This window comes from Procambarus clarkii, chromosome 82 (assembly GCF_040958095.1).
Source record: "Procambarus clarkii isolate CNS0578487 chromosome 82, FALCON_Pclarkii_2.0, whole genome shotgun sequence".
Taxonomy (NCBI): Eukaryota; Metazoa; Arthropoda; class Malacostraca; order Decapoda; family Cambaridae; genus Procambarus; species Procambarus clarkii.
The window spans coordinates 14,380,108-14,407,607 of record NC_091231.1 but is presented as its reverse complement, the minus strand read 5'-3'; the positions used below and the strand labels follow the sequence as shown (position 1 = coordinate 14,407,607).

At 46.9% G+C, this 27,500-nt stretch overlaps 1 protein-coding gene and 1 long non-coding RNA gene across 2 annotated transcripts in view; both read right to left on the bottom strand.

Annotated features, from left to right (window-relative positions):
• LOC123749052 (multiple PDZ domain protein) overlaps positions 1 to 3,161 on the bottom strand; it is a gene marked incomplete at its 3' end in the record, with an annotated part of 77,012 nt that extends 73,851 nt beyond the window's left edge. Inside the window, 1 exon segment of the mRNA XM_069316123.1 lies at positions 2,699 to 3,161. Coding sequence (XP_069172224.1) covers positions 2,699 to 2,999 — 301 coding nt within the window.
• Positions 3,162 to 5,462: 2,301 nt separating this feature from the next.
• The window catches only part of LOC138358278 (uncharacterized), a 103,724-nt gene continuing 81,686 nt past the window's right edge, over positions 5,463 to 27,500 (bottom strand). Inside the window, exons 2-3 of the long non-coding RNA XR_011225305.1 lie at positions 24,431 to 24,466; positions 5,463 to 6,444 (exon numbers count right to left, since the gene is read on the bottom strand). This is a non-coding gene — a long non-coding RNA (uncharacterized lncRNA). The remainder of the gene's footprint in view (positions 6,445 to 24,430; positions 24,467 to 27,500) is intronic.

Genomic DNA, 27,500 nt, shown 5'->3' with positions numbered 1-27,500 from the left:
ACCTGCTGCAGCCTCGTCACCTTCACCTGCTGCAGCCTCGTCACCTTCACCTGCTGCAGCCTCCTCACCTTCACCTGCTGCAGCCTCCTCACCTTCACCTGCTGCAGCCTCCTCACCTTCACCTGCTGCAGCCTCCTCACCTTCACCTGCTGCAGTCTCCTCACCTTCACCTGCTGCAGCCTCCTCACCTTTCACCTGCTGCAGCCTCGTCACCTTCACCTGCTGCAGCCTCCTCACCTTCACCGTGCTGCAGCCTCCTCACCTTCACCTCATTGACTGACTATTCACGCTGGTTAAAATAGCTAATTGCTCTATAAACAGTTAATTAGACCAGTTTAGGGAGAACACGGGCTCTTGGAAGTCAGAATTCTGAATACATTTGACGACAACATAGTTACTAGCCCCTTTGCTTCCCACAGAGTTACCACACACACACAACTCACAACTCACAATAACCTGAAGTATCAAATGAACAAATCCTCAAGGGTTCGAACCTGTGTTCTGGATGAAGCGCCTCCACCAAAGGGTGGTGGCCGTTGTGGGGGTGTCCGTTGTGGGGGTGGCCGTTGTGGTGGGTGGCCGTTGTGGGGGGTGACCGTTGTGGGGGTAGCCGTTGTGGTGGGTGGCCGTTGTGGGGGTGGCCGTTGTGGGGGTGGCCGTTGTGGGGGTGGCCGTTGTGGGGGGTGACCGTTGTGGTGGTAGCCGTTGTGGTGGGTGGCCGTTGTGGTGGGTGGCCGTTGTGGGGGTGGCCGTTGTGGTGGTGGAAGTTGTAGTGGTGGCCGTTGTGAGGGTGGCCGTTGTGGTGGGTGGCCGTTGTGGTGGGTGGCCGTTGTGGGGGGGTGGCCGTTGTGAGGGTGGCCGTTGTGGGGGTGGCCGTTGTGGGGGGTGGCCGTTGTGGGGGGTGGCCGTTGTGGGGGGGTGGCCGTTGTGGGGGTGGCCGTTGTAGCAGCACCTGACACAGACGCCCCAGGTGAGGGCCCAGCATCCCCCAGCCTCACTCCTCTCGGAAATGAAGCAGTCACCCCTGTGGCGGTCACCCCCCCCCCCACCTCACACCTGTGTGTACTCGCCTGGTTGTGAGTAGCAGTGATGACTACAGGTGATTTACTGTACATGTACGTGTGATCACTCAAGCATCCCATTGTTGATATTGTTTAGTCCTGGACAAACAATATTTGCTTTATACATGGGGTTCAAGAGGCCAACATAGCCCAATCGTCCAGAAGTAAAGATATTGGGCCCAGGAGCTGAAGCTCATATACCGTAGACAAACTTAGGCAGGTGCCCTGACACTCGCAGTTACACCTTTCAGGGCAGCTTCCCGCTTTGTACTGTTCGGTACAAAGGAGGTCTCGCTTCTTGCAGGTCGGCGTTCAATCCCCCAGTGATCCCGATCATTCTCCCCTCCGTCCTGTCCCAGATCATTGTCACATTCCCTTGCAAGTGCTATATAATTACCTTGACGCTTTCTTCTCATAATTACCTTGTATGGTCCCCCCCCTCCCCCATCCTGGAACCCTCCCCATCACTGACATGGTATTCGAACCCCCGTGCGGTACTAGCTCCCTGCGGCAGCCTCCTCCCCTCTTCCCGCTCTCCTCATTGTTCTATAGATGCTATATACGTGATGCTTATATTAAGAGGCACCAATAGGCCTGTTACCGGCAGGAAGAGGCTCGTCAAGGAAGTCATTAACGTCCTCCCAACTCCTTACCTCCGGTATTCTCAGATTTTGTTTTAATAAACCTTGATTTGTATTGCAAATATTTCCTGTCTTGGGAGGAATGCCATATAGAGAGGAGGGGGGGGGGGAAGAAACTTGTTTACACACGAAACAAGATCGCTGAAGGCAGCTGTTGTCGACACACCGCCCACAGACAGTAAAGGTTTTTGAAAACGCCTCAACGCTATCATCTAAGTCCTAAGAGATTATTTCAGTGCTGTCATCCAGCACAACGTCTGAACGTGTGTGTGTGTGGCGGTGGGGGGGGGGGGTGTACTTACCTAGTTGTAATCACGTAGTTGTGCTTGCGGGGGTTGAGCTTTGACTCTTTGGTCTCGCCTCTCAACTGTCAATCAACTGGTGGTTGATTAATCAACCACTAGGTGTGTGTGAGCAGAGTGCCTCCACGGAGCAGAGTGCCTCCACCGAGCAGAGTGCCTCCACGGAGCAGAGTACCTCCACTGAGCAGAGTACCTCCACGGAGCAGAGTACATCCACGGAGCAGAGTGACCTCCACCGAGCAGAGTGCCTCCACGGAGCAGAGTGCCTCCACGGAGCAGAGTGCCTCCACGGAGCAGAGTGCCTCCACGGAGCAGAGTGCCTCCACCGAGCACAGTGCCTCCACCAAGCAGGGTGCCTCCACCAAGCAGAGTGCCTCCACCAAGCAGGGTGCCTCCACCAAGCAGAGTGCCTCCACCAAGCAGGGTGCCTCCACCAAGCAGAGTGCCTCCACCAAGCAGGGTGCCTCCACCAAGCAGAGTGCCTCCACCAAGCAGAGTGCCTCCACCAAGCAGAGTGCCTCCACCGAACAAAGTGCCAGAGCAAAATATGGAAGAAAACGGTACCAAATCAGCAAATTTATATCCACGATAAATGGGGTAACTTACTTACCTGGTCTTCCAGCGAGGTCCGTCACCGTACCTGAAAGTCGACAGAAGGCCAGAGAGGCACTACATACCACCGCACAGTACTCACCCTTCTTGACCGGCGTGTCGGGGGGAGTGCCAACACGGGGAGTGCCACGAGAGGATGCCTCCTGCAGCACCTCCTCCACCACCAGGGCCGGCACTGCTGTGTAGCAGCTGCTGGTCACCGCCCCGGACCTCCGGACGCTCCCGTACACTCCAGGAGGACCTTCAGCCACCTCCTCGAGCGTGGCGTAGATGGCCTCGTTCTCCTCCTCCACCTCGTCCTCGTCCTCGTCGCCGCCCTCCAGCGTGGAGTACACCACCTCCTCATCCTCATCATCATCATCATCCTGCACCATAATCACCATCAACCACCATCATCATCAACCAGTTTACCATTCTAAAAGGACTTCGATCAACTTTTTTAACGTTACAGAAACGTATTTACTTTGAACTTAGAACTCCGTGGCATTATAATTACATACAAGTTATCCCTCATAAGTTCCACAACAAAGTTCATTTATCAGGAGGGTCGATAAGCCTCCAGATGTCAAACTTTCTAAGTGTTTAAAGTTGACTTTGACAAGTTGAATCATTAATTACCGAAGATACTCGACAGCTTAAGGTAATTCTCAGTAGCTGGAGACAATGATTATATATAAATGATTTATTTTTAATGATTTTTTATTATTATTTATGAACTATTGTATTTATGACAATAAGAATCTATTAAATAAACGAGCTGAAAGGTAATTTATCGCTAACTGCTATTCTTAAGAAACTAATTGAGTTCTGTCTTTATCGTAGTGATTTTAGAGCACAGATGTACACGTTATATATATATATATATATATATATATATATATATATATATATATATATATATATATATATATATGTACATGATATACACTTTGTTGACATGTAAAGTAGAGCAGTTTAGGAGAGACTTCACAGAGCACCATCACGACTTACGACCTCCAACGTCACCACTTACGACCTCCAACGTCACCACTTACGACCTCCAACGTCACCACTTACGACCTCTCAACCTCTTTCTCTCCATCATGGCGGCTTAGTCTGTTGTTAGTAAACAGTTTAGGCGATCAACAGGGGCTACGTGGTCTGTCCTAGACATAAGATAAGAGGTGTAGATATCATAAGTATTCACGTAAGAGGCGAAGATCTCATAAGTGGACACGTAAGAGATGAAGATTTCGTAAGTGTTAACGTAATTAAGAGATGAAGACCTCGTAAGTGTGGAGATAAGTGCTCGGTGAAGAGTGGGCCGGATGGGCCGGATGGGCTGTGTCTGGACATACCTGAGGGAGGGGGGTCGGGGCGGGGGGCCGGGCCACGCTGACGAAGGGGTGACTGTAGAGAGGTTCACTCCTGAGGGGGGAGAGGGAGACGAGGCGGGGGGCGGGGTCGCTGCCTCGTCGTCTGAAGAGCCTCATCCTCGCTCCTCGTCCTCCTGAAACACGTCCAAACACCACCCTTCTTAATGAACAAATCCACAACGGCCGTGACGAGGGTTCGAACTTACGTCCGAGAGGATCCCAGACGCTGCCTTTATCGACTAAGCTACGACATGGTTAAAAGAATTGCAACCGGAAAATCATCCTGATTTACCAACGGATCCTGCAGCCTCTCCGAGACACAAACCAGGGTTTTACGCAATTCCCCCCATGCACTCGAGCTATGTCAATAGGCTGTTCTACCATCCCCCCCCCCTTAGTTATTCTCAAGCTTCTTAGTTAGTCTCAAGCTGGTAGTAACTCACCGTACAAATCTATAGATCATGTGTAAGCCTACAACTGGATAGAAGGCTTTCTTGAACATTGTAAATAAACTGGACCAGAATTTAACAAACATGTAAGCAGCCGCTTACGAAACCTATTCATCTTTCCTCACACGCGGCGGCTTTGTTTACACATATCAAACACCCTATGAGCTCTGAAGCTCTTCAAAGTTGTCTATAACAATAATAACCTTTGTTTATCAAGTTTCCGAGTTCGTAAACTGATTAATAAATGTAAACAAAGCCAGGGTCTGACGGCTGAGTGGACAGCGCTCGGGATTCATAGTCCTAAGGTTCCGGGTTCGATTCCCGGCGATGGCGGAAACAAATGGCAGAGAGTCTTTCACCCCTGATGCTCCTGTTCACCCTTGCAGTAAATAGGTACCTGGGAGTTAGACAGCTGCTAAAGGCTGCTTCCTGAGGATGTGTAACAAAAAAAGAGGCCTGGTCGAGGACCGGGCCGCGGGGACGCTAAGCCCCCGAAATCATTTTAAGATAATCTAACCATGATTAAGGAAAGATGTACTGCTTTCGTAAGAGTTTGCGTAAATTTGTGATGCATCATGCCCCCAGTTCGTGTCCTACGAATATAAAGTAAAATTAATAATATTTGCCTAATCACAAAGACCAAAGTTGCTATGATAATGTTACTAATATTCTCTGATAAAGCACTCTTGTACATGTGTACACGACTGTGTGTTCTCGTGAGTGTGTGTACATGTGTGTGTACATGAAGGAGTGTACATGCAACCCGTCCTCCTTATAGAGCGTCGTATTTTGACGTATAGTCTCCCTAAGGCCAAAAGTCGTCGTACTAGAAAATGAAAGCGGCTGGCGAAAGTGACGTACAGTTCCGTTTTCTGTTTTGGGTCCTCTGGTAGGTTAGGATAAGGGCACTTTAGTACGATAGTTTCTTGACGTTGGGGAACCTTAGGAGGACGGGCTGGCACACACACACACACACACACACACACACACACACACACACACACACACACACACACACACACACACAAGAACCTTACCCAGAAGCGGTGATAGGGTCTAGTTCCCGCCAATGGTGGCAGCACTTCTCTCCCTCAACGCCATCACAGTTCTCTCGTTGCGTCCCGCGTCAGTCGCACCCACACCACGCCTCTTGCCCCTCTGTGATGTCGCCCTCCCTCCCTACCACCGCTGCCAGGGGGTTGTGGTTGCCTCAGCTGGTGGCAGGCTACACACCACCTGTTGTGACTGCCTCAGCTGGTGGCAGGCTACACACCACCTGTTGTGGGAGCCTCAGCTGGTGGCAGGCTACACACCACCTGTTGTGGGAGCCTCAGCTGGTGGCAGGCTACACACCACCTGTTGTGACTGCCTCAGCTGGTGGCAGACTACACACCACCTGTTGTGGGAGCCTCAGCTGGTGGCAGGCTACACACCACCTGTTGTGACTGCCTCAGCTGGTGGCAGGCTACACACCACCTGTTGTGGGAGCCTCAGCTGGTGGCAGGCTACACACCACCTGTTGTGACTGCCTCAGCTGGTGGCAGACTACACACCACCTGTTGTGGGAGCCTCAGCTGGTGTCAGACTACACACCACCTGTTGTGGGAGCCTCAGCTGGTGGCAGACTACACACCACCTGTTGTGGGAGCCTCAGCTGGTGGCAGGCTACACACCACCTGTTGTGGGAGCCTCAGCTGGTGTCAGACTACACACCACCTGTTGTGGGAGCCTCAGCTGGTGGCAGACTACACACCACCTGCACCAAGCCTCCAGACGGCACAGGTCTTGGTCAGATCTTCAACACAACTCATTGATAAGGAATGCCACTGGAACGTTCACTCTTCTCAGGGGCAATCCAAGTTGCAGGAGACTGTAGGAGGGTTGAGGCGTGCGTAAGGGGACGAGCCCCCCCTTGGAGGATGACGGAGGGGACGAGCCCCCTTGGAGGATGACGGAGGGGCAGGTTGTTGAGCGGTGGGAAGGGGTGAAGGATGGGGCCCAAGAAGCTACCGGTTTAGGTAGGCCTGGAAAGAAAAGGATTATATCAATTATATAACCTTCGCTAGTCTATATAAATATAATACTATAAAACATATAATAATCAATGACGCTTGATGAGCTATATAATCAACCCGTTCTCGCAAATTCGTAAAGTCAATATTGACTTATTAACTACGTGCATAGGTGATATACTAAACATAATAGATACCCTTTAAAAGATTCATAGAAAACACCGACCTTACCTAACCTTGTTAGTATCTTAAGATAAGCATCTTATTGCTTCGTAATTACAATTATTACTTAACCTATACCTATTATAGGTTAGGTAATAATTGTAATTACGAAGCAATAAGATGCTTATCTTAACATACTAAGTAGGTTAGGTAAGGTCGGTGTTTTCTATGAATCTTTTTAAGGGTGTCTATTATGTTAAGTATGTCACCTATGCACATATTTAATAAGTCAATATTGACTTATTAAATTTGCGAGAACGGGTTGATATAATACAACGGGAGTATTGCTATACAATATACAATACAAAACAATACATATAATACCGCTGTATGTATCCTGAAGCGATACATTATGGGTCCAGGGTATAAACGAAGACACAGGAAGCGGACACAGAGGGTTACAATCTGGACAATGTATATACTTTAATACAAATTATTTACTAACAAAGATATGTATAATTGTACACCATTTATGTCCAATCATCGGCATGGCAATGAATGATAGACGAAGCGTTGTACAATATCAACGGGTTTCGTTGTTTCGTTATTTGATATTTATTTACTGAAGTTTCCAGGTGATAAATCGCTAATTACATTTATCATACATAATGTGCAATTTAGCAATCAAAACAACGTATATATTATAATTTACATGCAAGAATGAAGGACAAAGTTAACATTAAACCCTCATAATCAAGGACGTAAATGTGTTGAAAAACATATATAATCCCGAGTTTAAAACTGTTGTTTGTTGTTAAACAGAATATAAATGATTGAGGAAAATCTGAAACGAAAAATATTAAGGAATTCCGCTTCGAAATGTATTCATTACTTCCTTTCCTATCTTCTGTCCATTTTCCTCTCTTCTATCCATTACTTCCTATTCCTGTTTTCTATCTTCTTCTTTATTGCGCCGCTACTTTATTTAGTTAGCTCTTGGTTCGCGCTTCCTATACTCGTTCTTCCTCCTTCCCTCCTGCTCCACTACACCAATAATCCTTTTTCCCCTCTTGCGAATTTCCCCTCCTCCTCCTCCTTGCTTTATTACTTATTACTCCCCTATTCAACCGTCCGTTCCTCCTTGGCTCTACTAAACCTTCCTTTCTTGGCTGCGTTTGCTATCTTTGATCTTCCTCGTATTTCCCTTTCTGCTCTCTGTACCTCCTCTCTTCTCTTCTACTTTCTCTGCCTCAACTTCACAAGCCACCATTCGTCTCCATTCGTACACATGTAAGGCGAATTCCCCTTTTTCGTCCAGCCAAGGGGAAGGGAACTATCCAGAGAAAGCGCCAAGGCGTTATGTGGTTATATAGTGTCGTATTGGCTTAATTGGCGTTTTACGCATACTATATTCGTAACGACTATAAAGTAGTTACGAATAGAGTTTCTGATTTGGATTCGTACGTGAATTCTTTCTTCCTGCCTTTCATAATACTTGACTTCTTTCCTCACCTACGAAATGTATATGTTTATCTCTCAGAATGTTTGGTAATATGTTTATTGTTTGTGATGTGTGTCTATATATGTATTAACACGATGTACTGAACGGGGTGAGAATAGCTTGAGCTACCTCATCCCTTTCTGTGTATTTTACCTCAATAAACTTATTTCAATTTCAATCTTTCCTCATGTATCCATAAGATAAGGATCTACCCCATGTACCCTTCAGATCAAGCTTTCTTCTGTGTACCCGTAAGATCAAGCCCTCTTCTGTGGACCCGTAAGACCACCCTCTTCCCCACGAGGCCGCAAGAGCAAGGCCATCGAGCCACAGCGCGCCCCACACTCAAGAACCAATTAACACACCTAAAACCCATTTCCCCCACATCGTTTACGGAGACCTTGTGCAGGTTCTCGCCTGTCTGTGCCCGCGAGGCTCGGGGCGAGGGTCTGGAGCCTTACTGGATGACCCCCCAGTACTCGTCTGGTCAATTATTATTATTATTAACATCTTTATTGACAAAATTAATTACAATTTTGCCTAATCTGAGGATTTTGATAGTCTTATTAAATTGAGGTTAATGCTAGTATTCACTGTAACGCAGGACAGAGGGTCATACATAAGACAATAGGTCTAAACTGGTCAATACTGATGCTGTTGGACACCACGTTTTGGGCTTCCATTGCTTGTTGTGGTGTCCAGGGCACCAAGTTATAGGAACCAAGTTATGGTGTCCAAGTTATAGGAACCACAGAAACACAAGCTGATGACTGGTAACACAACGGTGATTGGCGATACAATTACCTATGAGTGTGTGTGTGTGTGTGTGTGTAACTGGTGGTGATATAAAGAGTACTTGAGATGCCTTGAATTAAAATTATAGATGTTACTCCTTACAAAAATAATCAATATTGGTTTGCAACGTTTTCTATGAAAGCAGTTCCCTGCGAGTGGCTGTTGTGGACGCAACAACGAAGCACTTGTAAACAAGTGTTTGCAGAGTGCGTCACACGTGAATGGCTTGTTTAAGATCGACTGGAGCCCCACGTTCAGCTCACAGTTTGTTTAGTTTAAATCGACGTCGAGGCGAGAAATGCCGGCAGCAGTTCTTTGTTAACTTTGAGGGTTAGTTCTCCTAGGACCTGTTAGTGTGTGTGTCCGGTCTCCTAGGACCTGTAGCGTGTGTGTCTGGTCTTCTGGGACCTGTAGCGTGTGTGTCTGGTCTTCTAGGACCTGTAGCGTGTGTGTCCGGTCTCCTGGGACCTGTTAGTGTGTGTGTCCGGTCTTCTGGGACCTGTAGCGTGTGTCTGGTCTTCTGGGACCTGTAGCGTGTGTGTCCGGTCTTCTGGGACCTGTAGCGTGTGTGTCTGGTCTTATGGGACCTGTTAGTGTGTGAGTCCGGTCTCCTGGGACCTGTTAGTGTGTGTGTCCGGTCTCCTAGGACCTGTAGCGTGTGTGTCCGGTCTTCTGGGACCTGTAGCGTGTGTGTCTGGTCTCCTAGGACCTGTAGCGTGTGTGTCCGGTCTCCTAGGACCTGTTAGTGTGTGAGTCTGGTCTCCTGGGACCTGTAGCGTGTGTGTGTCCGGTCTCCAGGGACCTCTTAGTGTGTGTCCGGTCTCCTGGGACCTGTAGCGTGCATCCGGTCTCCAGGGACCTGTAGCGTGCATCCGGTCTCCTAGGAGGAGGATATGAGTTGGCTTGCCGAAGGTCGCGTAATAATTCTGAATCTCGTGCGAAAATTTATGTTCCCACAAAAGGAAATATATGAATATATATTTTTTATGTAGAAAATCTTGTTAAAAAGAGCATACGTTAGTTATTTATGGCTTGTATAAAGTCGATGGTTGAGCTTGACACAACGGTCGGTCGTATACCCTGGTCTATGTCTCCCGCGTTGTTATCTCTCGACTCTAACAGCCAGTTTCCTCGTTAACGAGCGATAAAAACGCGCTGGTTTATAAGTCAACGGAAATTATACTCTGCGTCTCTAAACAAAAGTTTAAAGTTCACGCTATTTCAAGCTAACAGCATTACCTCGGAGGGACTTGTACATGTTTTGCTGAGTGCGTCTTGGTGACGTCTTGGTGACGTTTTGGTGACGTTTGGTGACGTTTTGGTGACGTTTTGGTGACGTCGTGGTGACGTTTTGGTGACGTCGTGGGAACAAAGAAACCGGGCGCTGGTTAGAAAACGGAACACGGAGTGGCAAGGAAGTCAACGAGAAATACAAGAAAGCGTTTGAAAAAGAAACTGAAGAGATAAGATATATCGGCCTGACCTCTCCAGTTGTCACACTGTCACTGAAATGATGTACTAATAAATTGCCCTAACCTAGCCTAACCGAGGACCCGCCCATTGAAAACGGGACAACTCGTCAATTTGGCGAGCCGCTGTGTTTTATAGTATATCATAGTTTGGCGTTAAAATGGGATGCACTTTTTGAGAGAACGGGATGCATTCCCGTTCTGATAAACCCGTGTGAATTGAAGGAGCTTCTGGCTCGATCCGAAGCACAAGGAACGGATTCAGCAATCCGCTGAATCCGGATCCTGAGTCGCATGTACGCCGTCACTCAGATAAGCGTGAACGTCTGCTCTCTGTGTTGATAATTGAAGGCTGCGGCTCTCTCTCTCTCTCTCTCTCTCTCTCTCTCTCTCTCTCTCTCTCTCTCTCTCTCTCTCTCTCTCTCTCTCTCCCCCCCCCCACCTGCAGCTTCGTCCAATTTTCCGTGTTCCTAATTACCTGTTCCCTATCATTTCCTCCCACTCTCCGTCTCTACATCTTCGTTTTCTTTCATTCTCTTCGCTACATACGGACCTCGCGGGCGGGCTGGGGGATCGAACAAGGCCTGAACTGCTACCTGAGACACTGTGCCAATCTAAGAAACTTTATGTTTTAAGTATGCTATATCAAACGTTACTTGTCAACAATACAGATACATAACACACTGCCCAATAAATAAATAAATATATATATATATATATATATATATATATATATATATATATATATATATATATATATATATATATATATATATATATATATATATATATATATGCAGCAAAGCTAGACGCAGGTCACCTTAAACAAAGACAGCCACACCACCAATCATCTTGGAGCATCTCACAAGGACACAAACAACGAGACAAGACGCCAACAGACTGCCCCAACCACCATGAGAGCGACAACACGGTCGTTTGACCAACACCCCTGACCAATTATACCATTACCCACACTTAAGCGGAAGGCCGAGTAGGGTATAATTGAGGTCAGGAGCCTGGCGCTATTGACAGCTTATACACACGCAAGAGCGTAATATAACTGCCTCCTCCTCCTCCCCCCGCATGACACACAAGTTACAGCCCCGCTCCTGTGCCAGGTAAGTCCACTACAGGCTCACCATAGCCCCGTGGTACTTGCCCCGCTCCTGTGCCAGGTAAGTCCACTACGGGCTCACCATAGCCCCGTGCTACTTGCCCCGCTCCTGTGCCAGGTAAGTCCACTACGGGCTCACCATAGCCCCGTGCTACTTGCCCCGCTCCTGTGCCAGGTAAGTCCACTACGGGCTCACCATTACCCCGTGCTACCTGCCCCGCTCCTGTGCCAGGTAAGTCCACTACGGGCTCACCATAGCCCCGTGCTACTTGCCCCGCTCCTGTGCCAGGTAAGTCCACTACGGGCTCACCATAGCCCCGTGCTACTTGCCCCGCTCCTGTGCCAGGTAAGTCCACTACGGGCTCACCATAGCCCCGTGCTACTTGGAAGTTTTGTTCCAAGTAGTTGAATCTTAACCCCCCCCCCATGAGAACACCACAGATCCACTCCTGTGGGGGTTTTAACCCCCCCCCCCTGAATGTTTACACTATTTGGCAAGCGTCAAATTTGACGGAGTTTTGCCTACCAGAAGCCTATAGGAACTGAGACAACTAACCTAGCGTATCGAAGTCGATGACAGGCAAGTGCATTTGAGATATGAACACGTACTAACAAACTAGTTCACAACAAAAATACAAACAAATGCACAACAAACACAAACAAGTGCAAAACACACACACGTATACAACAAACAAAAAAAACACAACAAAAAAAGTGCACAGTAAAAAAAAAAAATGTGCACAATGGAAAGAAATGTAGAAAAACAATTTCACAACAAAAACACAAACAAGTGCACAAGAAGCACACAGCACAAACAAGTGCACAAGAAGCACACAGCACAAACAAGTGCACAAGAAGCACTCAGCACAAACAAGTGCACAAGAAGCACAAACAAGTGCACAAGAAGCACAAACAAGTGCACAAGAAGCACAAACAAGTGCACAAGAAGCACAAACAAGTGCACAAGAAGCACAAACAAGTGCACAAGAAGCACAAACAAGTGCACAAGAAGCACAAACAAGTGCACAAGAAGCACAAACAAGTGCACAAGAAGCACAAACAAGTGCACAGCAAAGCGGAGCCCTACTTGTTAATTAGAGCAATTTTGGTGATTAGGGTAATTTGAGGAAACTCAATTCCGTTTACAAGAAATATGTGACTAGAGAAGCAGCAGAAGGGAGAGGGATAGACGGAGTGGATAGGTATTGAGAAAAGGGAAAAGTGATGTGTGAGACAGAGAGAGAGAGGGAGAGAGAGAGAGAGAGAGAGAGAGAGAGAGAGAGAGAGAGAGAGAGAGAGAGAGAGAGAGAGAGAGAGAGAGAGAGAGAGAGAGAGAGAGAGAGGCAGACAGAGAGAGAGAGAGAGAGAGAGAGAGAGAGAGAGAGAGAGAGAGAGAGAGAGAGAGAGAGAGAGAGAGAGAGAGAGAGAGAGAGAGACAGACAGACAGACAGACAGACAGACAGACAGACAGACAGACAGAGAGAGATACAGACAGACAGACAGACAGACAGACAGACAGACAGACAGACAGACAGACAGACAGACAGAGAGAGAGAGGGAGAGAGAGAGAGAGAGAGAGAGAGAGAGAGAGAGAGAGAGAGAGAGAGAGAGAGAGAGAGAGAGAGAGAGAGAGAGAGAGAGAGAGAGAGAGAGACAGACAGACAGACAGACAGACAGACAGACAGACAGACAGACAGAGAGAGAGAGAGAGAGAGACAGAGAGAGAGAGAGAGAGAGAGAGAGAGAGAGAGAGAGAGAGAGAGAGAGAGAGAGAGAGAGAGAGAGAGAGAGAGAGAGAGACCAGACCACCAACAGATGGAGTCATAGTGACTTAACTTGGGCAGATGTTCTGCTGGAATATAAAGATTAACATATAAAGTTGAGTGCGTTCCTAGGTTACGTTTTCTTTATTTCATGTTGTTAACTTAATTCTTGCTGTGTGGTTGTTGTTCTTGCTGTGTGGTTGTTGTTCTTGTTGTGGGGTTGTTGTTCTTGCTGTGTGGTTGTTGTTCTTGCTGTGTGGTTGTTGTTGTGGGGTTGTTGTTCTTGCTGTGTGGTTGTTGCTGTGTGGTTGTTGTTCTTGCTGTGTGGTTGTTGTTCTTGCTGTGTGGTTGTTGTTCTTGCTGTGTGGTTGTTGTTCTTGCTGTGTGGTTGTTGTTCTTGTTGTGTGGTTGTTGCTGTGGGGTTGTTGTTCTTGCTGTGTGGTTGTTGTTCTTGCTGTGTGGTTGTTGCTGTGGGGTTGTTGTTCTTGTTGTGTGGTTGTTGTTCTTGCTGTGTGGTTGTTGTTCTTGCTGTGTGGTTGTTGTTCTTGCTGTGTGGTTGTTGTTCTTGCTGTGTGGTTGTTGTTCTTGCTGTGTGGTTGTTGTTCTTGCTGTGTGGTTGTTGTTCTTGTTGTGTGGTTGTTGTTCTTGCTGTGTGGTTGTTGTTCTTGCTGTGTGGTTGTTGTTCTTGTTGTGTGGTTGTTGTTCTTGCTGTGTGGTTGTTGTTCTTGCTGTGTGGTTGTTGTTCTTGTTGTGTGGTTGTTGTTCTTGCTGTGGGGTTGTTGTTCTTGCTGTGTGGTTGTTGTTCTTGCTGTGTGGTTGTTGCTGTGTGGTTGTTGTTCTTGCTGTGTGGTTGTTGTTCTTGCTGTGTGGTTGTTGTTCTTGCTGTGTGGTTGTTGTTCTTGTTGTGTGGTTGTTGTTCTTGCTGTGGGGTTGTTGCTGTGGGGTTGTTGTTCTTGCTGTGTGGTTGTTGCTGTGTGGTTGTTGTTCTTGCTGTGTGGTTGTTGCTGTGGGGTTGTTGTTCTTGTTGTGTGGTTGTTGTTCTTGCTGTGTGGTTGTTGCTGTGTGGTTGTTGTTCTTGCTGTGTGGTTGTTGCTGCGTGGTTGTTGCTGTGTGGTTGTTGTTGTGTGGTTGTTGCTGTGTGGTTGTTGCTGCGTGGTTGTTGCTGTGTGGTTGTTGTTGTGTGGTTGTTGCTGTGTGGTTGTTGCTGCGTGGTTGTTGCTGTGTGGTTGTTGTTGTGTGGTTGTTGCTGTGTGGTTGTTGTTCTTGCTGTGTGGTTGTTGCTGCGTGGTTGTTGCTGTGTGGTTGTTGCTGTGTGGTTGTTGTTGTGTGGTTGTTGTTCTTGCTGTGTGGTTGTTGCTGTGTGGTTGTTGTTCTTGCTGTGTGGTTGTTGCTGTGTGGTTGTTGCTGTGTGGTTGTTGTTCTTGCTGTGTGGTTGTTGCTGTGTGGTTGTTGCTGTGGGGTTGTTGTTCTTGTTGTGTGGTTGTTGTTCTTGCTGTGTGGTTGTTGTTGTGTGGTTGTTGCTGTGTGGTTGTTGTTCTTGCTGTGTGGTTGTTGCTGTGTGGTTGTTGCTGTGTGGTTGTTGCTGTGTGGTTGTTGTTGTGTGGTTGTTGCTGTGTGGTTGTTGTTCTTGCTGTGTGGTTGTTGCTGCGGGGTTGTTGTTCTTGTTGTGTGGTTGTTGTTCTTGCTGTGTGGTTGTTGCTGTGTGGTTGTTGTTCTTGTTGTGTGGTTGTTGCTGTGTGGTTGTTGCTGTGGGGTTGTTGTTCTTGCTGTGTGGTTGTTGTTCTTGCTGTGTGGTTGTTGTTCTTGCTGTGTGGTTGTTGTTCTTGCTGTGTGGTTGTTGTTCTTGCTGTGTGGTTGTTGTTCTTGCTGTGTGGTTGTTGTTCTTGCTGTGTGGTTGTTGTTGTGGGGTTGTTGTTCTTGCTGTGTGGTTGTTGTTCTTGCTGTGTGGTTGTTGTTCTTGCTGTGTGGTTGTTGTTCTTGCTGTGTGGTTGTTGTTCTTGCTGTGTGGTTGTTGTTCTTGTTGTGTGGTTGTTGCTGTGGGGTTGTTGTTCTTGTTGTGTGGTTGTTGCTGTGTGGTTGTTGTTCTTGTTGTGTCGTTGTTGCTGTGGGGTTGTTGTTCTTGTTGTGTGGTTGTTGCTGTGTGGTTGTTGTTCTTGTTGTGTGGTTGTTGCTGTGTGGTTGTTGCTGTGTGGTTGTTGCTGTGGGGTTGTTGTTCTTGCTGTGTGGTTGTTGCTGTGTGGTTGTTGTTCTTGTTGTGTGGTTGTTGCTGTGTGGTTGTTGTTCTTGTTGTGTGGTTGTTGCTGTGTGGTTGTTGTTCTTGTTGTGTGGTTGTTGCTGTGTGGTTGTTGCTGTGTGGTTGTTGTTGTGGGGTTGTTGTTCTTGCTGTGTGGTTGTTGCTGTGTGGTTGTTGTTGTGTGGTTGTTGTTCTTGCTGTGTGGTTGTTGTTCTTGCTGTGTGGTTGTTGTTGTTGCTGTGTGGGTTGTTGTTCTTGTTGTGTGGTTGTTGTTCTTGTTGTGGGGGGGTTGTTGTTGTTGTGGGGTTGTTGTTGTTGTTGTTGCTGTGTTGTTGTTGTTCTTGCTGAGTTGTTGTTGTTGTTGTTGATCTTGCTGTGGTTCTCGGAAGGTTGCTCCGAGAAGAACGGGAGCACATAAAGGAAGTATATTAATTACAAATAATATAGTTAGTCCTGTAAAGCTTTTATCTCGTTTTCTCTAAGTATTAAAGATGCAACTTAAGTCGTTTTCTGTGTACAGAGAGTTAGGAGTAACTGCAGTAATATTTGTCATGCTTAGAGTATATACTCCCTGACAAGCTATGCTGCAAAAATTATACAGCTTACAGCGATTGTGGATAAAATGTACAAAATATGAACTACTGTACTTAAGACCGTCTACATTTTATACTACTTGTATACTAGATTGCAGATAAAAATGGCAACGCCTTTAACTATAAACCTAACGTCCCTCTGACTAAATAAACAATCATTGGCTACAACTGTATTCACAATCGTAGGTCTAATTTAACCCATGTACTATATAAACACTAGAAATGGTTAGATTTACCCACTGCCTTCTTTCTCGGGCCCTCTACAATACTGACAATTCAAGAAGTGGATTTGCTTGAGTATACCGTAGTGCGTACGACATATTTCTAATATACTAAGCTCCTCCTAGCCAAAGAAGAGGCAGCGTCCAATATGTCGCCAATCCAGTTATTATCTACCCCTCCTATCCCTCCATATGTGTGGATGGCGGGAACAGACTGGACGCCCTTGTCAACACTCGTAAATATACAAGGGGGAAAATAATGCTCGACCAAATTACACCCGTGTGTGTAATCAATACAATACAATACAATACAATTTTATTTAGGTAAGGTACATACATACAATAAATATTTACAAGGATTGTTTAACTTATAGGTATAGCTAGTACATACAATGCCTAAAGCCACTATTACGCAAAGCGTTTCGGGCATTAAATTCAAATTAAATTAATCCATAATATAATGCCATGCCAGGCTACTCGTTTCACGTAAATCCTAATTATCGTGTGCGTCAGATTTTGAACATTGCCACATGCAGCATATCCACCACATTTGGCACTTTCCAATATATATAGATGTTCGCCACATCAAGATGTACATTTACGACCTCCAGATGTACACATACAATTTCTGCATGTACACTTGCCACATCTGGATGTACACTTGCCACATCTGGATGTACACATGCGACATCTGGATGTACACATACAACATCTGGATGTACACTTGCCACATCTGGATGTACATATGCGACATCTGGATGTACACATGCGACATCTGGATGTACGCATACAACATCTGGATGTACACATACAACATCTGGATGTACGCATACAACTTCTGGATGTACGTTTACTGCAAATGGTCAACACATCCGGTTAGAATTGCCTCATTTACCACCCCTAGCGTGACCATGGGGCTGACACCGCCCTCACAACCTCATTAAACGTGCACGACCTTAACATCATGTTGACCTGTAGAGTGCAAGGCACGCCCCCCATCACCTGGCACACCATGTGGCCCTACAATACAAGGTATACGACCCTCACCATCAATCTGGAAAAAGGTACCACCATCATTTGCACTCAAATTCCATTTGCGAAGGCCGCCACACCATGGCTGCCGACCCCGCACGCAGAGGGAGTATAGCGGCTCCCCCTCTGACTACCAACTGCCTGCCTGCTTGCATGGGTTGAATACGAACACGTCCATGGGATGACCACTAACCAGAGCCGCGCGTGTACTCCCTATTTGTGCTTGCGGGGGTTGAGCTTTGGCTCTTTGGTCCCGCCTCTCAACCGTCAATTAACAGGTGTACAGATTCCTGAGCCTACTGGGCTCTATCATATCTACACTTGAAACTGTGTATGGAGTCAGCCTCCACTACATCACTGCCTAATGCATTCCATCTGTTAACTACTCTGACACTAAAAAAAGTTCTTTCTAATATCTCTGTGGCTCATTTGGGCACTCAGTTTCCACCTGTGTCCCCTAGTGTGTGTGCCCCTTGTGTTAAATAGTTTGTCTTTATCTACCCTATCAATTCCCTTGAGAATCTTGAATGTGGTGATCATGTCCCCCCTAACTCTTCTGTTTTCCAGCGAAGTGAGGTTTAATTCCCGTAGTCTCTCCTCGTAGCTCATACCTCTCAGCTCGGGTACTAATCTGGTGGCAAACCTTTGAACCTTTTCCAGTTTAGTCTTATCCTTGACTAGATATGGACTCCATGCTGGGGCTGCATACTCCAGGGATTGGCCTGACATATGTGGTATACAAAGTTCTGAATGATTCCTTACACAAGTTTCTGAATGCCGTTCGTATGTTGGCCAGCCTGGCATATGCCGCTGATGTTATCCGCTTGATATGTGCTGCAGGAGACAGGTCTGGCGTGATATCAACCCCCAAGTCTTTTTCCTTCTCTGACTCCTGAAGAATTTCCTCTCCCAGATGATACCTTGTATCTGGCCTCCTGCTCCCTACACCTATCTTCATTACATTACATTTGGTTGGGTTAAACTCTAACAACCATTTGTTCGACCATTCCTTCAGCTTGTCTAGGTCTTCTTGAAGCTTCAAACAGTCCTCTTCTGTTTTAATCCTTCGTGTGTGTTTAATTCTTCGTTTAATCCTTAATCGTGTGTGTGTGTGTGTGTGTGTGTGTGTGTGTGTGTGTGTGTGTGTGTGTGTGTGTGTGTGTGTGTGTGTGTGTGTGTGTGTGTGTGTGTGTGCGCGCGCGCGCGCGCCTCAGCTCCATAATGGGAGAAGTGTCACGTGTTCTAAGCGCACAAAAACACATTTAGATATTTGCCTTTTAATTATGCTGAAGGAAAATATATATCCCAGAGACCAGTGCAGTTTGGGTCAAATAACCTCGGGATTATGTTGGTTGTTTACATCAATGACAGTCGCCAAATGGGTAGCAATAGGCCACTAAAGGGAAAACTTATATTGTTAAGTTTACAACGTTTTCTAAAGTGTTGGGGAATCCAGGGTAACATAGCGGCCATGTTGGATATCCAGAGTGACAGAGCGGCCATGTTGGATATCCAGAGTGACAGAGCGGCCATGTTGGATATCCAGAGTGACAGAGCGGCCATGTTGGGTATCCAGAGTGACAGAGCGGCCATGTTGGGTATCCAGAGTGACAGGGCAAAGTCCCTGGCCTACTAGCGGGCATCTCCTTGGCGGCGGTCCAGTTCATTTGTGGGTCAGTAGGTGTCTGTACCCACCGACTGCTGCTGGTGAGGCAGGGTAGTGGGAAAGTGGAGCCAGATAGCCAGGGAAAGTGGAGCCAGATAGCCAGGGAAAGTGCAGCCAGATAGCCAGGGAAAGTAGAGCCAGATAGCCAGGGAAAGTGGAGCCAGATAGCCAGGGGAAAGTGGAGCCAGATAGCCAGGGAAAGTGGAGCCAGATAGCCAGGGAAAGTGGAGCCAGATAGCCTGGGAAAGTGGAGCCAGATATCCTGGAAAAGTGGAGCCAGATAGCCAAGGAAAGTGCTGGAGCCACATGATAAAACCCCCACCCCAATGGTCCCGACACTTGCACCAGAGGTGGTACCCCTTCTAGATAATATATATATATATATATATATATATATATATATATATATATATATATATATATATATATATATATATATATTAATCCACCTTCAAGAAAGTAACACTTATCCCTGTGACGAAGGAATATTTACACCGAGAGATGTAGTCTACTTCTCTGTGTAGATACACTTGGGAGTGCAATTTAGTCCTGAACAGTACTCTGGACGCCAGTACACTATCTTGATGGCCAGTAGGCCACGGACGGAGGCGGAGGTCAGGCTGTAACTCTACTATCATGAGGTGGTCTATTCTCTGACAGGAAGATGGGCCTCACCTTGAAAGACTCCGCCCACAGAGGCAACAGACACAGGCCTACCAACCCCGCCACAGAGGCAGCAGACACGGGCCTACAACAGCGCCATAGAGGCAGCAGACACAGGCCTACCAACCACGCCATAGAGGCAGCAGACACGGGCCTACCAACCCCGCCATAGAGGCAGCAGACACGGTCCTACCAACCCCGTCACAGAGGCAGCAGACACAGGCCTACCAACCCCGCCATAGAGGCAGCAGATACAGGCCTACCAACCTCGCCACAGAGGCAGCAGACACAACCCTACCCCTCCCCCCCTTCCACAGAGGCAGCAGACACAACCCTACCCCTCCCCCCTTCCACAGAAGCAGCAGACATAGGTGTACCTGGGAGATGAGGAAAAGTGTATGTTTAACTCAATACCTCAGAATTTAAACAAAAAGTTTTGATATTTATCATAAACTTACATAAATAATATTTACTGAGAACAATTAAAATAGAAATGTTATTGAAATGAGCGAAGGAGAGAGGAGAGAGAGAGAGAGAGAGAGAGAGAGAGAGAGAGAGAGAGAGAGAGAGAGAGAGAGAGAGAGAGAGAGAGAGAGAGAGAGAGAGAGAGAGAGAGACAGAGAGACAGAGAGAGAGAGAGAGAAAGAAGAGAGAGAGAGAGAGAGAGAGAAAGAAGAGAGAGAGAGAAAGAAGAGAGAGAGAGAAAGAAGAGAGAGAGAGAAAGAAGAGAGAGCGAGAGAGAGAGAGAGAGAGAGAGAGAGAGAGAGAGAGAGAGAGAGAGAGAGAGAGAGAGAGAGAGAGAGAGAGAGAGCGCACCAAAAACATTTGCCCATCTCGGAAAAACAGTCAAAATAACTGTCTTGTGAAGCCAAGAGTACAATACCACAGTTACAAAGCCTCTCGCGAGCAGTAATGTAACAGACACCCGGCCAGAATACCCCGGCTAGAATACCCCGGACAGAATACCCCGGACAGAATACCCCGGCCAGAATACCCCGGACAGAATACCCCGGCCAGAATACCCCGGCCAGAATACCCCGGACAGAATACCCCGGCCAGAATACCCCGGACAGCATGCAAGAACACACTGCCGCTGCCAGGTACACACACACACACACAGACCAGTGTAAACATGCCGCCCTAGCCAACCTTTCCGGGTTCCTGAGCAAACATAAGGATGGTCTGTTGTTCAGGAAGTGTGGAGGCTTGTGGGATATGCTCACTGGTTACCCACACACACACACCATCTTCTGGAGGATTCAGGTGGCTATAGGGGCTGAGTGAGCCCTCTCCCACTTTCTTCTGGAGGATTCAGGTGGCTATAGGGGCTCAGTGAGCCCTCTCCCACTATCTTCTGGATGATTCAGGTGGCTATAGGGGCTCAGTGAGCCCTCTCCCACTATCTTCTGGATGATTCAGGTGGCTATAGGGGCTCAGTGAGCCCTCTCCCACTATCTTCTGGATGATTCAGGTGGCTATAGGGGCTCAGTGAGCCCTCTCCCACTATCTTCTGGATGATTCAGGAGGCTATAGGGGCTGAGTGAGCCCTCTCTGGATGATTCAGGAGGCTATAGGGGCTCACAGAACTCCCTCTCGCCGTGATGTGAGAACACAAGAGACAAAGGCGATGATTATGGATATTCAAGGCCAGGGGATGCTGTATGTATGCTGGGAGGGTGTGAACAGGGGGAAGGGGTGTGAACTAGTTCACCAGATCTCTGTGACGCCCATGTTGCTGTGCCAGGGGGAGAGAGAAGAGAGAGAGAGAGAGAGAGAGAGAGAGAGAGAGAGAGAGAGAGAGAGAGAGAGAGAGAGAGAGAGAGAGAGAGAGAGAGAGAGAGAGAGAGAGAGAATTGTTCGCCCAACAGGTTGATACACGGGAGATCAGGTCAACAGATCACATGAAGGCTCTGACACACAGTTGGCTACAGACTCGTCCTGTTCCTTATATCATTGTTACCTAATAATGTTAATGAATAAAGGCTATTCCTACTGAGGCATATAACAGGCTTATGAAATAAATGGGCCCTCTAGGAGCAAGTAGGATTACAACTTAGCTGAGGCAGGATTACAACTCTTGCTTGCAGTTTCACCCTGTTCCTCATATGATAGTTCCCTAGATGATAGTTTCAAAGTACATTACTGAAATAAAGGAGTTTCTAGGAGCAGGCTTCAATCGAGCTGAGTTAGGATAACAGCTCTTGCTTGCAGTTTCACTAAGCACGTCCCCCCCCCTCCACGTCAGGTGGGGGGGAGGGAGAGTGTTGGGGGAAAGTGGAGGAAGAGGGAGGAGAGAAAGAGGAAGTAAAGTAAGCCACTTGATCTTGAGCCACTTTTTTTAGATACTTGGCTCTTCAAGACGACGACAATATTAAGACAAGAGGCCGCAAGCAACTCGGTTTATCCGCGGGACACTCCGGGGGCGTTACAAGCAGCAGCAGCAGCAGCAGCAGCAGCAGCAGGAGCAGCAGCAGCAGCTGCAGCAGCAGCAGCATGTGTAGCATCAACAGCAGCAGCAGCCAGCAGGCATCACCACCAGCAGCAGCAACAGCAGCAGCAACAACACCACGGCCACCTCTAACCAAAGCACCAGGTCCTCGACCAGTCTCCAGCGACCTTGATTTGCCTGTAACTTTCTTCAAGTTTAGCGGGTCGACTCAGAGAAAAGTGGCTGGGGAGATGCGAGAACATCTCTCTGGCCTAGGGACAAGCCGGTCCCTAAGCCACCAAACCGGAGCCAACACCTTGGAGAAAGTCTTGCAATAAGACCGCTACAAGGGAAAGGATTCGATCCAGTGTTGACGGCGCCTCGTTAGCCACAGTCCTACAGCTTCTGGAATTTTAATCTCTGGAAATAACTTAATGTAATCTAAGATATGTACATTGGTATCACATAATGAGGAGAGTTCAAGTGTACACATTTCTTATGCCCGGGAGAAACTGAGTGTGCTAGCCTATATGTATTCCCCTATACATGTCTCCTTTGGGTCCTGCTTTTAAGACGGTGGTCATCTATTGCAACAGATGAAGACATTTTCATCATAACTCTTCTTATAATTATACATTTAACAACTCTAGCTGATTAAAATTTGCTCACTGCACGCTTAGTGAAGAAGTGCTTATTTTTTTACCAATCCTTTGGATCAGAGGAGTTTCAAGATTCCATCCGAAGCCCTCTCGCTCTAATATACATTTTCTTTCGACATTTTCGTTAATTTTTTTGTTTGGATCCTCTTGTCTAACGTCTCTAGAAATCTTATCTATTGCGATCACACTGTTCCTGCCGCTTCTGTTTTCCAGTGCGGTGTATAGTCTTGTCTCAGTCTTTCCTCATAGCTCATTCCCGTTAGTCCACGGGCCAGTCTTGCTGCAAACCTTTTGATTTTCTATGGCGTTGCTCCACAGTGTTGTAGGCGAGGACGCCACACTGGGACCACATGTGTTCGTATACTTTATGAAGGTCAAACGAGAGAATATGTGGCGCCTGTCCACTCTGTGTTAGACCACCGAGTGGGAAGCACCGATATACCAGGTCCACCGAGGGAGGGAAGCACCGATATACCAGCCCCCACCACGAGGGAGGGAAGCACCGATATACCAGCCCCCACCACGAGAGAGGGAAGCACCGATAGACCAGCCCCCACCACGAGGGAGAGAAGCACCGATATACCAGCCCCCACCACGAGGGAGAGAAGCACCGATAGACCAGCCCCCACCACGAGTGACGGAAGCACCGATAGACCAGCCCCCACCACGAGGGAGGGAAGCACCGATAAACCAGCCCCCACCACGAGAGAGGGAAGCACCGATAGACCAGCCCCCACCACGAGGGAGGGAAGCACCGATATACCAGCCCCCACCACGAGGGAGAGAAGCACCGATAGACCAGCCCCCACCACGAGTGACGGAAGCACCGATAGACCAGCCCCCACCACGAGGGAGGGAAGCACCGATATACCAGCCCCCACCACGAGGGAGGGAAGCACCGATATACCAGCCCCCACCACGAGGGAGGGAAGCACCGATATACCAGCCCCCACCACGAGAGAGGGAAGCACCGATAGACCAGCCCCCACCACGAGGGAGGGAAGCACCGATATACCAGCCCCCACCACGAGGGAGGGAAGCACCGATAGACCAGCCCCCACCACGAGTGACGGAAGCACCGATAGACCAGCCCCCACCACGAGTGACGGAAGCACCGATAGACCAGCCCCCACCACGAGGGAGGGAAGCACCGATATACCAGCCCCCACCACGAGAGAGGGAAGCACCGATAGACCAGCCCCCACCACGAGAGAGGGAAGCACCGATATACCAGCCCCCACCACGAGGGAGAGAAGCACCGATAGACCATTATTATTATTATTAACATCTTTATTGACAAAATTAATTACAATTTTGCCTAATCTGAGGATTTTGATAGTCTTATTAAATTGAGGTTAATGCTAGTATTCACTGTCACGCAGGACAGAGGGTCATACATAAGACAATAGGTCTAAACTGTAGGCTGAAGCACATATATATCATGGTTACAATCAATGTTTTAATGTGTGGATATGTGAAAACAACTTTCCCGATAGACCAGCCCCCACCACGAGTGACGGAAGCACCGATAGACCAGCCCCCACCACGAGTGACGGAAGCACCGATAGACCAGCCCCCACCACGAGGGAGGGAAACATTGCTACGAGGACGAGGAAGGTCATTGGACGCCATGCCTGGCCGCCGACAAACAGTCTGTTAGCAAAAAATAACTAAAAACAGAAGTGCGTCTTAAGCTTACCCTCAGCTGCCTCAGGAGGAGGTCCTTGACGTAGTTCTGCAAGGAGAAGTACAAATATATATATAAGTACACATTTGTTATAGTAACGTCTACTAGTCAAAGAATCACATTACATACAAAAAATTATCTTAATAGGCATCAGAGATTCGAACTCGCGTCTATATATACGAGACCGGTGTTTTACCGGCCAGCCAGGCCATAGATGCACAGTGGCAGGACAACAGTGTCATATTGTGAGGGCCCAAGTTCGATGCTGCTATGACCCAGGTGATTGTTGTGTAGCTAAGAATGCATCACGTTTCTACGACCACTGGTCGAAGAAATCAAGGCGTGTGTTGTTGAGGACTCCGCCTACTGGCCTTGTACTTGTAGAGTGACTGATGGTGGTAGGCCTGGTTAACCCCTGCGTCAAGGCTGGTGGTAGGCCTGGTCAACCCCTGCGTCAGGGCTGGTGGTAGGCCTGTTCAGCCCCTGCGTCAGGGCTGGTGGTAGGCCTGGTCAACACCAGGGCTGGTAGTATGATATCTGACTGATAACACAGACACACAGCACGCTCTATAGCCCTTCCACACTGGCACAAGAATTGTTATCAGAATACCATCCACAGAGGAAGCAGAAGACCCTTCAAACTGATGAGGTCCACAGGAAACACTACAGATATCAGAACGCCTCCCTGGCCTACCCTCTGACAGTCGTTACGGTACACCTGGTTGAATAATTAGCGGTGCTTCCCCACCCCCCCTCCTGGGGGCACTGAGGTAGGTCTTCCGGAAGTTCCTGATCCGGCCAGGTGCTAATGACCTCCTAATCTCTTTGTTCCCTCAATCATCCTTATCTCCGCGTCGTGCCTAATCCCACGCGGAGCAAGATAAGGTATTTCGTGCTTTACTTGAGTCGACTTAAGTTTGAAGTTAATCTACTTTAATACTTGTTTTCTTCTAAGTTCTCTGGTGGTACTCAAGTTCTAAGTTCTCTGATGGTACTCAAGTTCTAAGTTCTCTGGTGGTACTCAAGTTCTAAGTTCTCTGGTGGTACTCAAGTTCTAAGTTCTCTGGTGGTACTCAAGTTCTAAGTTCTCTGGTGGTACTCAAGTTCTAAGTTCTCTGATGGTACTCAAGTTCTAAGTTCTCTGATGGTACTCAAGTTCTAAGTTCTCTGGTGGTACTCAAGTTCTAAGTTCTCTGGTGGTACTCAAGTTCTAAGTTCTCTGATGGTACTCAAGTTCTAAGTTCTCTGGTGGTACTCAAGTTCTAAGTTCTCTGATGGTACTCAAGTTCTAAGTTCTCTGATGGTACTCAAGTTCTAAGTTCTCTGGTGGTACTCAAGTTCTAAGTTCTCTGATGGTACTCAAGTTCTAAGTTCTCTGATGGTACTCAAGTTCTAAGTTCTCTGGTGGTACTCAAGTTCTAAGTTCTCTGATGGTACTCAAGTTCTAAGTTCTCTGGTGGTACTCAAGTTCTAAGTTCTCTGATGGTACTCAAGTTCTAAGTTCTCTGATGGTACTCAAGTTCTAAGTTCTCTGATGGTACTCAAGTTCTAAGTTCTCTGGTGGTACTCAAGTTCTAAGTTCTCTGATGGTACTCAAGTTCTAAGTTCTCTGGTGGTACTCAAGTTCTAAGTTCTCTGGTGGTACTCAAGTTCTAAGTTCTCTGGTGGTACTCAAGTTCTAAGTTCTCTGGTGGTACTCAAGTTCTCTGTTTACTCTTTTTAGTATAGTTTCTTTTTCCTTTACCTTCAATATGTTCCATTTATTTACACATCCCATTTGGGCATTTGACAAAATTTATGAAAACTAATTTTCACGAAAATCCTGGGAAAATACTGGTTTGATACCAGGGTTGCTGAGTTATTTGACACACTACGGGATAATATAGTAGACAGGGGGGGGGGGGGGAGGCAGTTGATTGTTTCAAGCGTAGGTTAGACATAGTTGTGACGAGTTTGGGTTGATGTGAAGAGGAGCTGTTCTCACTTAGGCCAAGAGGCCTTCAGTTGTTCAGTTTATTCACGCCCTTATTGCTCTCACGCCTCTAGATTAGGCAAAATTGTAATTAATTTTGTCAATAAAGATGTTAAATAATAATAAAATTCATTTATAACAACTGAATTTCTAAACAAAATTTGTTAACTGTTAGAATGTTAGGCTATTTAATATATGTATTGTCTATTGCTTTGGGCTGATGTACTTCTAAGTCTATTGCTTTGGGTTGATGTACTTCTAAGTCTATTGCTTTGGGCTGATGTACTTCTAAGTCTATTGCTTTGGGTTGATGTACTTCTAAGTCTATTGCTTTGGGCTGATGTACTTCTAAGAACACACACACACATAAAAATGCTTTTATGCACTTGGCCCACTTGTCAGATTATAAAAGTCCTTCAAACAGCACATGTCGCTTTTACTCGACAATCATGCAAATAACTCCCAAAGTTTTCCCACATGTTACATCGGTTTAATATAATATTATTATATATTTATAGGAAGGGAGTACCACCTCTGGCTGGAAGAAGGGGGGACCCATAGCCTCGGAGGAAACCACGCATAACGCATTATAGGGAATGTAGGTCCCCTCCAATACAGTTTCTGTGTGCTTTTCTCCTACCACCCCCTTCCATTTGTATTTTTTGTACTTTATTATGTATTATATATATATATATATATATATATATATATATATATATATATATATATATATATATATATATATATATATATATATATGTCGTCCCTAGTAGCCAGAACGCACTTCTCAGCCTACTATGCAAGGCCCGATTTGCCTAATAAGCCAAGTTTTCATGAATTAGTTGTTTTTCGACTACCTAACCTAACCTAACTTTTTCGGCTACCTAACCTAACCTAACCTAACCTAACCTATAAAGATAGGTTAGGTTAGGTAGGGTTGGTTAGGTTCGGTCATATATCTACGTTAATTTTAACTCCAATTAAAAAAAATTGACCTCATACATAATGAAATGGGTAGCTTTATCATTTCATAAGAAAAAAATTAGAGAAAATATATTAATTCAGGAAAACTTGGCTTATTAGGCAAATCGGGAGTTGCATAGTAGGCCG